The 12618-nt window shown below is 46.8% G+C and overlaps 1 protein-coding gene and 1 pseudogene across 1 annotated transcript in view; one reads left to right on the top strand and one right to left on the bottom strand.

Annotated features, from left to right (window-relative positions):
• The window catches only part of Casp7 (caspase 7), a 34729-nt gene that overhangs the window by 3254 nt on the left and 18857 nt on the right, over nucleotides 1-12618 (bottom strand). The window contains exons 3-6 of the mRNA XM_026781082.1: nucleotides 4797-4942; nucleotides 3723-3851; nucleotides 1263-1438; nucleotides 854-989 (exon numbers count right to left, since the gene is read on the bottom strand). Of these exons, the coding sequence (XP_026636883.1) occupies nucleotides 854-989; nucleotides 1263-1438; nucleotides 3723-3851; nucleotides 4797-4942 (587 nt within the window). The remainder of the gene's footprint in view (nucleotides 1-853; nucleotides 990-1262; nucleotides 1439-3722; nucleotides 3852-4796; nucleotides 4943-12618) is intronic.
• Nucleotides 6344-6830, top strand: LOC101983055 (annotated as a pseudogene).

The raw sequence follows: 12618 nt of genomic DNA, 5'->3' as shown, positions 1-12618 counted from the left end.
GGGGGGAGGGACAGAGAGCCGGGCAGAGAGACCTGAGGTGTTTGGCCTTTGAAGAGAGAGGTCACAAACCAAGGGATAGAGGAGGTTCTAACATGCTGGGAAAAAGAGGAAACAGATCTCCCCCTGAGCTTTCAGCGGAGAGGCAGCCCTGCCGACTCACTTTGGGGCTCTGACCTCTAGAACACCCAGATAATGTGTTTATGTGGCTCAAGTCATTTTGTCCAGGAAAGACTGGGCATCTGCTATCCTACACGCCTGGGCATGAGAGGAAGTGCTCCAGACATCAGAACATCTGGGTGGGTTTGACTGGTTGAACAATGTTTTTTTTCCCTTCTTTTTTTGGGGTGTGTAGTATGTATATGTGAATGTGTATGAGCTTGTGTGCACCTGTGTGCAGGCACCTGTGTCCATGCTGGGTGTTTTCCACTGAAGATCCCCACTTTATTATTTGGGACAGAATCTGTCACTGGATTTGGAGGTTGCCAACTCAGCTAGAGTGGCAGGCCAGTGTGCCTCCAGGGTACTCTGTCTGCAAACCCAGGGCTGGGGTTCCAGCACACATTGCTATGTCTGGTTTTTATATGGGTGCTGGGGATTCAGTCCTGGGTCCTCATGCTTGAACTGCGAGCAGCTGAGCCCAAGCCCCATTTCTGACAAGGAAGTGTGACATCTGATATGCTTCCGAGTCCAAACTTCTGAGCAGGATACTGATTCAGTTCCAAATTTCCAAACATTTTGGGTTAGGGTTGCTAAAACCATAACGGATTACTGTGGGAGACCAATACAGCCCTCATGCCTTGATGTCCATGGAGGGCCGTGGATTGGTAAGGCCAGCAGACAGTGGACGGGGTACCTGGAACTGTGGAGTAAGCAAAGAGAAAGTCAGCTTCCACCGGGATCTTGTGCTTGGGACTGGCATCTGTCTCGGTTTCACTGATAGACCCGGAGTCGGCCTGAACCCCGTCGTCCAGCTTTGTCCCTCGGCATGCCTACAGCATATCAAAGGAGAGATCACACCAGGGCTGGAACTGAAACTGTGTGTACAGCTCCCTGCCGTGCCCTAGGAGCTCAACGGCCAGCTGATGAAGAGATAGCCACGCGGCCTGAGTCAAATCACAAAGCGAAGCTCAGCAACCCCTTCCAGAAATGAAGCAAGTGCCCGTGCCAACCCTTTCCGGGCAGAACGCCCAGCTTCAGTTTGCACACCGCACAGAAACACACCACCCCTGGCACTATGTCACTGCTCCCCACCCCCAAATCACCTGGATGAAGAAGAGTTTGGGCTTTTCTAGCAGGGTTTTGCACCGATCGCCCCTAAAATGATCCGTCAGATCCTTTATCGGCGTTTTATCGTCTTTCCCATAAATTAGATTCTCTTCTCCGTGGCTGAGCAGGACACAGGCGAAGCAGGCTGAGTTGCTGTGGTCCTCCTCGGAGGCTGCAGGGAAGCAATGTCAATACAGAAGGCACTAGGGCTGGGGCTCCAGAAACAACTGACTGTTTAGGGCCAGGGAAGAGCACAGCATCCCCTTCTCAAAGGACCGGGCTGGGTCACCTCCCTGAAGAGACTGGGAACTGCTGGGGAGAATTCTAGAATTTCTCTTAGACAAAACCCAGGCACGAAAATAGCTATTAAAGGACCCTGGGGAGCAGAGGAACAGGCGGCACTGCGGGCTGATTCTGGGGTGCCGGAAAGATTAGTTAACCTCCATTTTCTTGTCTGTCTATAAAAAAGAGGTGGTTATGGTGGTTATCAAATGAGTTCCTATTTCTTGGGCACAGGGTCTCACTGTGTAGCTCTGGCTGGCATGGAACCTGCTATGTAGACCAGGCTGGTCTTGAATTCAGCCTGCCTCTGCTTCCTGAGTTCTGGGATTAAAAGTCTGTTCCACCACATCCAGCTACAGTTACTATTTTAAAATTGAGATACATAAGAAGCATCATGAAAGTATTTGTCAAAGAAAGGAAAACATTAGGCCAAGTAAAATAAGCCAGTCATAAAAAGGACAAATGCTGTAGGATTTCTATAGGTGAGATACCAAAATAGAAAGGAGAGTATCAGTGGCTGGCGGGGGTGGGGAGAAAATGGCACATGGTTAATTGGCAGGTTGCTTTGGTTATGGAAGATGAAATGAATCCTAAATGTGACTGCTTAACTCCACTGAATTGCTCTCTTTAAAATGATTAAAGCAGTGACTTTGTATTACACATAATTTGTTACAATAGTAAACAATATATATATTGTTTACTATTGTTTACTATATTGTTTACTATTGTTTACTATTGTAACAAATTGCCACAGACACACACATACATCCATGTCTACCGCTGCACTAGTCACAGTAGCCAGGGGACAGAACTAGCCCAGCAACAGAAAGCACATAAGAAAAACGTGGCCCATAAGCACAATAGAGTTTTGCACAATCGTAAAGAAATCTGAAATCATGACATCTACAGGAAAACAGATTGAAGCAGAAATCACAGTGTTAAGTGAAATTAGCTAGGCTCAAATGCAAAGACCCCGCGTTTTCGCTGGTGTGTGGAACCTAGCTTTGAAAGCATGTAAACACGTATGTGTGAGCTTACATATGTATGTAGGTTATAAAACTAGAAAGGGGATCATGAGGGGAGTGGAGACGTTAATGGGGAAGGGTCAAGGGAACGCATGGGCTAAGAAGGCGGGAAGAGGGGGCGAGGGGGGAGCAGAGGGGGGAGCCGAATGAGAACACACACACGTGACGTCCATTGCTCTGCATGCTAAACTAGAAAGTTAACAGAAAAAAATAGCAGATGGCCGTCAATCCAGGAATCAGGAAAGAAGTCACGGAGCACACAGCTGACTGGCTTCAGCTAATCTATGGCCACGACACTAACAACCTACTAGCTAATCCCAAATTTGCCATGGGGGAAAAAGATTTAGAATTTCAGGGATATCGCCTCTGTGCTGGCACTTACCCAGGTACTTTAGGTGAGTCATGCATATTTTTTAGGATTTATTTTATATGCAATTGAGTACAGGTGCCTGCAGAGGCCAGACAAGGGCTTCTGGTCCTCTGGAGATGGAGTAATAGGTGGCTGTGAGCCATCCAACACAGGTGCTCAGACACAAACCTAGGCCCTCTGCAAGAGCAGTATACGCTCTTAATCACCGAGCCACCCTCTGGCCCCAAGTCGTCAACTCACAGGAAAATAAGAAAGGCTACATAAAATATTTCTTTTCCAGATATATAGTTAAGAACCGCTGAGCCCTCTGCTGCCGTAGGTCCGTCTACTGAACAGGTATGATTCCAGGTTCAGAACATGCACCTGCCCCAAGCGTGAGAGTACCCCAATGGTGTCCTTCCCACGGCTTGTGCGGCAGGACATCTATGAGCCTGGGCTCAACGCTAAGTGGGAAACTTACCTAACACATTATGATCCTTTTAGGACTGACTCTGTAACTCTACATGGTCTATGAGCATGAACTTGGCAGATATCAATGTTGTGTCACAATGTTAAAAGGCCTGGTGTAGAGTAAACACATCTCTCCTAGAGATGGGCACAGCGCTTGAAGTCTGATCTGACACCTAACTTACTTTCCAGTCTCTTTCTCTCTCACCCTTTCCAAAGTCCACCCACATAATTACATAATTACAAATACAATCTATACCCAACATTCCAGAGCCAAGATCCGGTTCCTCCCGGCACAGCGGGTAGGATGGGCAAGGGTAGCTTGCACTCACCTTTTCTAAGCAGTTCTTGCATCTTTGCACAAGAGCAGTCATTGTGGACGACTACATCAAAACCCAGGCTTCGGAAGCACTTGAAGAGGGCCTCCGCGTCTTTGTCCGTCCCATTCCGGACATCCATACCTGCAGGGGTGAAGCAAGGAGTGGGGGTGAGCAATGCCAAGGGCAGGTTCCCGTCAGGTCAGGTGCAGCATGCGGCTCCAACACCTGGTGCTAAAGCAGAAAACACCTTCCAACATCACATCTTCACTGCCCTACTGGCACTAGAAGCAAACTCAAGAGGCGGGACTCAGCCTCCACTCCACAGGCTCTTCCTCGTGGTAAGCGAAACCACATGGGTCTTGGGATGGCCAGTACTGGCTGCCAATGTCATGTGATCTAGCCTCACCCAATTAAACAGTCCATTTTATCACAGCAATAGGAAAAGAAACTAAGACAGTCTCCTTGATTCTTAGCTATAGCACACGGCAGTCCTTCAAGACAGAAAATTCTCTGCACCCCTCTCTCCCGGATATGGACAACCGACCGCTGGCAGAGGGCTTAGCACAGCTGATGTGGGAGTGTCATATATCAATCTGTTGATTTCATTGGTTAAGCAATAAAGAAACTGCTTGGCCCTGATAGGTTAAAACATAGGTGGGAGGAGTAAACAGAACAGAATCCTGGGAGGAAGAGGAAGTGAGCTCAGAGACGCCATGCTCCTTTCTCCCGGGCAGATGCCAATAGCTCTGCTCTCTGAGACACACGCCATGAAGCTCTGACCCAGGATGGATGTAGGCTAGAATCTTCCTGGTAAGCGCACCTTGGGGTGCTACACACATGATTGGAAATGGGCTAGTCCAGGTGTGAGAGTTAGCCGAGAAGAGGCTAGATATAATGGGCCAAGCAGTGTTAAATGAATACAGTTTGTGTGTTGTTATTTTGGGCATAAGCTAGCAGACTGCTGGGGTGCTGGGGACGCAGCCCTGCCGCCCCTATCACTACACACAGCACTCTCTGATGAATGTCTCTGGTGCCATGTGAGAAAGTGGGAGGATGAGGAGAGGCTGGCCAGTCCCCGACACTCACCTGTTGTTATGTCAAAGTTCTTGTTGTTTATGATGATGCATTTTCCCATCTTCTCAAAATTCATGTTGTACTCGTAAGCGGGCTCTCGGACCCGGGTGGTCTTGACTGGGCATGGAGAGATATTTTTCTCCTTTTTCTTCTTTGACCTTAGGTTAGAGAAAGTCAGTTAGAGGCTATGGAAGCAGTCTGGGCAGTTGTATGCTCAGGGAGGCCTTGCTTTGTGAAGAGAAGACCCACAGCGACAGACAGTGCTGTGTAAGTGTCACGTTTCAACGGAGTAAGGGGAACACAGCTCCCAGAGTGGCCAGCGTGGAACACGGATGGCTCAGCACCTGCCATGAACTCGTGAGGCCCGTGGGGACCCAGTGGGGCGTCCACTGGGTACCAAATTTACACAAACCTCACAGCAGATTAACTGCCCTGGGTCAGGCAACCGTTTACTAGAAGACAGGGCTACCCTGTTTATTATGTCCCAGACAGCAAACAGCCCACAGTCCCGTTTACAGTGAGTGGCTAAACTGAGCAATGTTCCTGCAACAGGGACAGCAGGAAGCACGAGAACGGAAGTCACAAACAGACACAGCAAAGAGCCAATACACAAAGGGCTGCACCGATTTAAGCACCTCCTACTGAGCCTGGAGAGCTTTTGAAACCAGAGGACCATAAAGACCTCCAGGGATGCCAACGCTATTTATTTACTTTAAAAATGTGGCTGTGAACGTGGTACAGGCATGATGCCAGGTGCCTTCCCTCTCCTCCTTTCCAACTTTTTTTTTTGACAGTCTCTCCAGGAATGTGGAGCTCGCTGTTTTAGCTAAACTGTCTCGACCCCCAACTAGTACTTGGGGTACAGACACCTGCTGGGATGACACAGCTGAAGGAGTCCAACAATGCTGTCTCATGCCACAGATGCAGAGAATTTAGTAGTTGCTCAGTGCACGAGCTGCTGCTGAAGACGTGGGGATTCCTAGAGAGCTGCCGCTCCCCAGTCCACCCTGGGAGCCTGAGAACCCTGGTCCCAGAATCTGCAAAGGAATCTGCAGCAGCAAACAGCACAAAGCATCTCCGCAGTGAGAGAGAGGGACAAAGGAGCAAGGGTGAGTGATCTCACCTCTGCATCCTTTTTACACCGGTGCTATAAGATGCTGCCCTTCAGAGCTGGGGTGAGGCTTCTCACTTCCCTGATGGCAATCAAGACAGCTCTTCACAGAAGCGTGGTGATCAGTGATTTCTCAGGGGCTGCACACTGACATTCAAAACCACCCACCCACCGCTGCAGAGGGGAGACAGGGTGGGTTTTCCTGAGTGTAAGCTAAGCGAGGTTCTGTGTGTTCAAGGACATGCCACAGGGGCAGGAGTAGAATTCATGTTCCCACTGCCACCTTCTCAGTGGTCCTACAGACAGTGTTCCCCGTGTGAACTAAAATACAGATGCAGGGTTCCCTACCCCAGGAACTTTCTGGTGTCCAGCAGATGTGCAAGGGGTAGGTAAGGGGTCCGATGCCCGTTTATAGGTATCACTAACAATAACTAACATTTAGCTCTTTCCGTCTCCGTCCGCCATAGAAGAGGAGGCGCCGCCATGTCTGCGCATCTGCAATGGATGGTCGTTCGGAACTGCTCCAGTTTCCTGATCAAGAGGAATAAGCAGACGTACAGCACGGAACCCAATAATCTGAAAGCCCGCAACTCCTTCCGCTACAACGAGCTGATTCACCGCAAGACAGTGGGAGTGGAGCCCGCGGCCAACGGCAAAGGGGTCCTGGTGGTCATGAAACGCAGATCCGGTCAGCGCAAACCAGCTACTTCTTACGTAAGGACCACCATCAACAAGAATGCACGGGCCACCCTGAGCAGCATCAGGCACGTGATCCGAAAGAACAAGTACCGTCCCGATCTGCGCATGGCGGCCATCCGCAGGGCCAGTGCCATCCTACGAAGCCAGAAGCCTGTGGTGGTGAGGAGGATACGGACCCGTCCCACCAAGAGCTCCTGAGCCCTACACCTCAGAAGCAATAAAGAGTCTACTGACTATTTTAGCCATCTCAAAAAAAAAAAAAAAAAAACAACTAACATTTGTCAGTACCCATGGAGTTTGCTAAAACTCCCGGCTGCATCTCCTCCCTGAACCTTCAGTCAACTCATAAAGGAGGGCAGATACCACCTTGATTCCAGTTCTAGACGAATGATGGAGGCTGGAGTGGCTAGCTGGCTGGCTTGGGGAAGAGCGAGCACACAGGGGCATGCCAAGTGTGTGGACAATGGTGACCCTCAGACGGAAGGAAAGCACTGACAGGCTTCGAGATAAAGCAACTGACGAGTTACCTGTTCTCAGAGATCATCCATGGTTCTAAGGATGATCTCTAGGCTCCAGGATTCACACAGTGGTGTGCAGGGGACCCTTGGACAGAGTCCACTAATTCCAGCTCCCGGGCCCCACGGCTCGGTCAGCAGCTGGCTTGGGAAAATGGAGATGAGGAGGTTTGATTTTCACAGCCCATGTCGAAGAGGATAAGGTGCCTGAAAGAGCTTTGAAACCTACCAAGTTCAAAACACACACAGCCTTCCTTTCCTTGTTAGCACCTGCAACCCACAGGCCAGGAGCTTCACGGGGTCAGTGCACAGTCCCAAGGTCATGGTCAAGGTCAAGTTCTGCTCTGGCTGGGTAGTGACTCCCCACGGAACAGCCTCCTGGTGAGCACTTTCTCTAGTAACGCCCTCTGGGAGCAAACACTGCCTTTGATATTGAAATCTAGGGCAGTACTCCCAACTCTCAACTTCCATTTGGGGGAAGTTGGTGTGTAATTTGCGGCTTTTCTTAAACTGGGTCCCCTAACTCAGTTACCTCCTCAACAAAGGCAGCCCTGGGACTGGCTTTATACAGCATTTTTTGTGACTACTTGGAAAAGACCAGAATGGGAAGAAAATGAGAAAGTTTAAGGCAGCATAGGAATCTTAGCATATTAACCTTATTTTAGGGCACAATTCCTGCACCCTAGAGTAAACAGAAGGCCATCTAGGATTGTAGTAGGACGCCCTGCAGGCTGGAGAGCACGGCTTGTTCAGGACGACCTGAAAAGGCACACTTGAAGAGCACAGTTCTATTTCTATGTTCTTTGGCAAGGATTTCTCTGTTGAGGGGCTAGCAAGATGGTTCAGCAGATAAAGGGCGACCCGAGTTCTATCCCTGGACTCCACGTGGTGGGAAGGAAAAAGCTGACTCCAGGAATTTGTTCTCTGATCTCCACACGCAGGCCACAGCATGAGCATGCAGGTGCACACACATGCACAGGATGCAGAGGTGACCCCTCACCCTCATCATACACTGTACATACAATGTACATACAAATGTAATGTAAAGACCCCCAACAATTTTTAGGACAATAGTCATGTCTCAAACATGCTGTGGCTCTTATATTTTATTTGTCATTAGTTCATCCCTAGTAACGTGCAAAACAAAACCAGCAAGCATCGTCTGTGAGGATAAAGGGTTGGAGAGAATGTTACAGGGGAAATCAAAGGCCTGTGCTTCCGTAAAGATAGGACCTGGAACATTACCTCATTATTTGAAAAGGCAGCTATTAACTTATTTGCTTAAAAAACAAGGAACAAGACTGCGGAACAGGGACACACGCTGTACAGACAATAATGAATGGTTACAAAAAGTACCTAAAAATTGAATTGCAAATCATATACAGTTCTTATCCCTGGGCAGATACCCCAGAAGGGTGGTAGGAACAATTTCCCTCCCAAACCTGCCCCAAATTGAACTCCTCAACACTTTAAACTCACAATTATTTGTGTGTGTGTGTGTGTGTGTGTGTGTGTGTGTGTGTGTATGCGTGCACTCTATGTGTTTCTCAAGGACTGAACTCAGGTCATCAGGCTTGGTGACAACCACCTTCACCTACTGGCCCATTTTATCAGTTATTAAATTCTAGTTTTCAAAATGAAGCCAAATCTCCTCCTCTTGGTGTTTTGGGTCAGTCCACATTAATGGTTCCTTGTAACTCAAACAACCTTTAAACAACTCAAACAACCTTTAAACACCAGCTCTGCCCTGACCGCAGATGTATACCATCGAATTTACCTTCTTAAGAAGGGCCGGCTGTGGGCAAGCAGACTCTGGGATCAGCTTAGAGCACAGAACACAGAAACAGTGAAAAGGAGGAAGGGACTATTTGAGAAGGCATTGAGAATGAGCCAGGAAAAAAGGGAGGGGCAGCCAGGGCTCAGTGCACACACTGACATCTGCATGGACAAGTGTGAGATCATCTCCTGTCATCGAAGAGCTCAGCAGCTTGGGGCACCCTTTTCTCTGGGTTTCTCTCCTTTTAACGCCCATTATCCCTTAGAAACTGTGGGGGTAGCTGCCATATTGGTACACATTAATTGCTCAGCCTATCCCTCGACCATTTAGTGATGGTCACAGAGTCAGTACAAATGGCAAAATGAGAATTTTCAACGACCATGTTTCAACATGTAGCCTGAGAAGGCCAAAGGATGAGCTGGCCAAGAGAGGGCAGAGCAAAGGCAGAGGAAAGATGAGCAAAGTTGAAGAGGGAGGGAAGGTGTTGAGGAATATTTATCTGTGCTGTGAAGATGTGTCTCTGTCTAAAGTGCCCTACAATTGGCTCAATAAAAAGCTGAATGACCAATAGTGAGGCCCAAGGATATAAGTGAAAATTCTTTTCATATGGCATGGAAAAAGGTTTGGTTATATAGTCCAAATGGACTTAAAAAGTTAACATATGCCTTTTATCTGCTCAAACATAGAAAAAAAATTATCTTTCAAAAACATCATCTTTAGCTGACTTGTGCACCCCACACATTTCATACTTGTGTTAATGCAGATACATATGTTACCTTTAAAAGTTTGTGTGTTTTCAAATAAAGACAAATAGCCCAGGTGATCCAGCCTCTCAGAATGCCTCTGTCGCAGTTTCCTCAAAATTCTGCATCTAGAACAACATCAAAGTTGCTAGCTGAGATGGTCCAGCCTTACCCACTACTTCAGATAAGCCCTGCACTGTCCCATCACACAGAGTTTGGATAACAAAAAATAGATTTCCCAGGACATGATTGTTATCCCAACTTTCTCAGGGTCCCCTAAAGATGTTATTAATACAAAGTTACCGTTATTTTTGTTTTAACATATTGTATGTATGTTTCTACTCTTGTTTAAGGTATTGTGCCTATGCAGCTCATTTTAAAACATAGCGTAAAGTTCTAGTCATTAAAGACTATTATTAAAAACTGTTTAGAATAATTAACAAATGTAGGTTAGTAGTCATCTAATACAAACTTAGTCATATAGGTATGTTTTCAAGGTCAAAGTGAGATATATTTTAGATAGATGATGTTCTTCAAATACTTCAGAGACCTACAGAATATGGCATTTAATGTGGTTTAATAACATAAGGCTTTTCATGACAGTGAGACAATCTGCTCCTGGCAGCACCAATGTACTTCACAAAAGGATGATGGGCACTGAAAAAACTGTGTAGGGTTAAGCCCAGCCTTAGGGGGCGTGTCTGCCTTGGGCTAATGTTTACCTATAAATCTCCCAGTGTGTGCCCAACCACCCCTTCTGCTCCTGTTCTCTGAGGGAACCATGGTACTATAAGTCTCTTTCCCCATTAAAGCTGTGTATATTTTTTTACAATCTGTCTGCATTCATTTATGCTGCTACAAAACTCCAAATGGAGTTTGCCTTCAATGTGGCAAAGTTAGCTGCTGGGGCAAGAAATTACCCTCGCCTCAACTCCAGATAATGTGCTATACAAACTGGTCAAGCAGGACACAAAAGGCAATTGTTGAACTTCAGCAAGACAAGGTAGGACAGTCCTTCAATCCCTGCCTCACAGAAAAGTCTGTTGTATATTCTAGGCTGAAGATGGAAGCCCCAACATTGCAGAGGAGCCTTGGGTGACTGTCCAGGCAGCCAGATGTTTCTGTCATTTCTATTGTTTTGGACGTTGCTTGCTCTGCACTTCCTATTTACTCAGCTAGTGCGATATTCTTCTCAGATCTTTGATAGGATTGAAGATTAGACAGTTATAGCTGTATTTTCCTTGTTACTAAATTCAGAAAAGCAATTTACATAAGAGATATAAAGTTTATAAGGCTGAGAAACATAAACGCTTAAGTTGTTTATCTAAGAAAACGTTTTAAGATTTAAAACACATTTTAAAAAAGTGGTTTAGGTAGAAAACTTTGAACTCACTAAGGTAGAATAGATAATACAGTACTTTCTTCGAATTTGCTAAATATAAATGGATTTAGGAAATAAAAATATATTTAGCAAATAATGACCAGTAGGCTGTAGAGATGATCAGTAATTAAGGGTACTTGCTCTTCTGGAGGACCCAACTTTGGTCCCCAATACCTAAGTCAGGTAGCTCACAATCATCTGTAACTTCCTTTCCAGGGATCTGACGCCCTCTTCTGGACTACACAGGTACCAGTACACATGCGCAGTCACACAGACACATACATACACATAAATAAAAACAAAAAGATAACTTAAAAGGATGAATCAGGTCTCAACAGGCAGCACGAAACTCCATTCCAGGTTTCCCAAAGGCCCTGTGTTTTCATTTCTGGCTGCAGATTCTGTTTAGTGTTCTCATCCATGCTCAGGTCTGTAGTGAGCTCACAAGACTCTCAGAGCACAGCAAGAACCACGAAAGCCACAGTGGGCTCAGGCCCACCTGCTTCTGCACACAGAATTACTGACATCCGGCCACTGGCTCAGGCAGGACCCTGAAGGCTCAGGGCACGGCGTCTCCCAATCAGACGCCTTGCTCCTTACTGGCCTCTAGAGTGCTCTCCTGCACTCTTCTTCCAAGTGAGTTTTAAACAACTAAGAACAAACAAAAGAAAAATCCATTTTGTCCATGCCTAGAGCTATCCCATGGGTTCCTGCTGCTGAGAAAGATGCCAACATTCTGGCCACCATCACGTGTATGGTCGAGCCACATCCTACCTCGCTCTTTCTTTCTCCCAATCATATCACTCTAGAAAACCACGAACTTGTCCAGCCTGTGCCTACCACAGGCCCTTGCCATTGCTCTTTCCTCTGCACGGTGTCATAGCTCCTTCATGTCAGTAGGGCTGCCAACCCCTCTTCTACCCACCATTCTGGGTCTCGGGCCTTCAGGGGTGGGCTGGACAGAAACCTCAGTCAACAAATGGTGCCAACGTAGACAGCTAAATTCATTTAAAACATGAGAGTGTTTGAGAAGCAATTCTAGATGCAAAAGAACAGAGTTAAGTACGGCTTCTTGGTAGCAGCATTTTCTCAGGTGGACTCTGTTTGCTAGAGGTAAGCATGTCTCATTTAAGAGAGGCTTCCTGATTTGGCTTTAGCTGTAAAAACCTTGCAGCTCTTTTAAGAGGCCCCACCACCAAACACTTAAATGGTGTTGATGAATAGCCAATAGCATGCTTCTTGGTAGCAGGGACTTTGAAACACCATGGAGTTGTAGCAATAAACATGACTCCAATCAGAACCTCTGCCATGAGGCTAGACTCTTAGAAAGCTAAGGAATGGGATGGATCCAGTTGAACAAAGCCATAGCTTTATTCCTAGCCATATCAGTTAGCAAATTAAAGACTCATGTGGTCAGAAAAGGTGAGATACAGTAAAGATAGATTCAAAGAATGGAATGAAGAAAGCCTCTAAATGGTTTACAGTGTGTTTAAAAATATATGTAGGATTGGGAGAGAAAAGAAAAAGGATAAAGTCCTTAAAAGAGAGAGAGGGGGGAGAGAGAGAGAGAGAGAGAGAGAGAGAGAGAGAGAGAGAGAGAGAGAGAGA

This window comes from Microtus ochrogaster, chromosome 8 (genome assembly GCF_000317375.1).
Source record: "Microtus ochrogaster isolate Prairie Vole_2 chromosome 8, MicOch1.0, whole genome shotgun sequence".
In the NCBI taxonomy this organism is placed as follows: Eukaryota; Metazoa; Chordata; class Mammalia; order Rodentia; family Cricetidae; genus Microtus; species Microtus ochrogaster.
The sequence above is the reverse complement of the archived record's forward strand: the minus strand, read 5'-3'. Positions and strand labels throughout refer to the sequence as shown.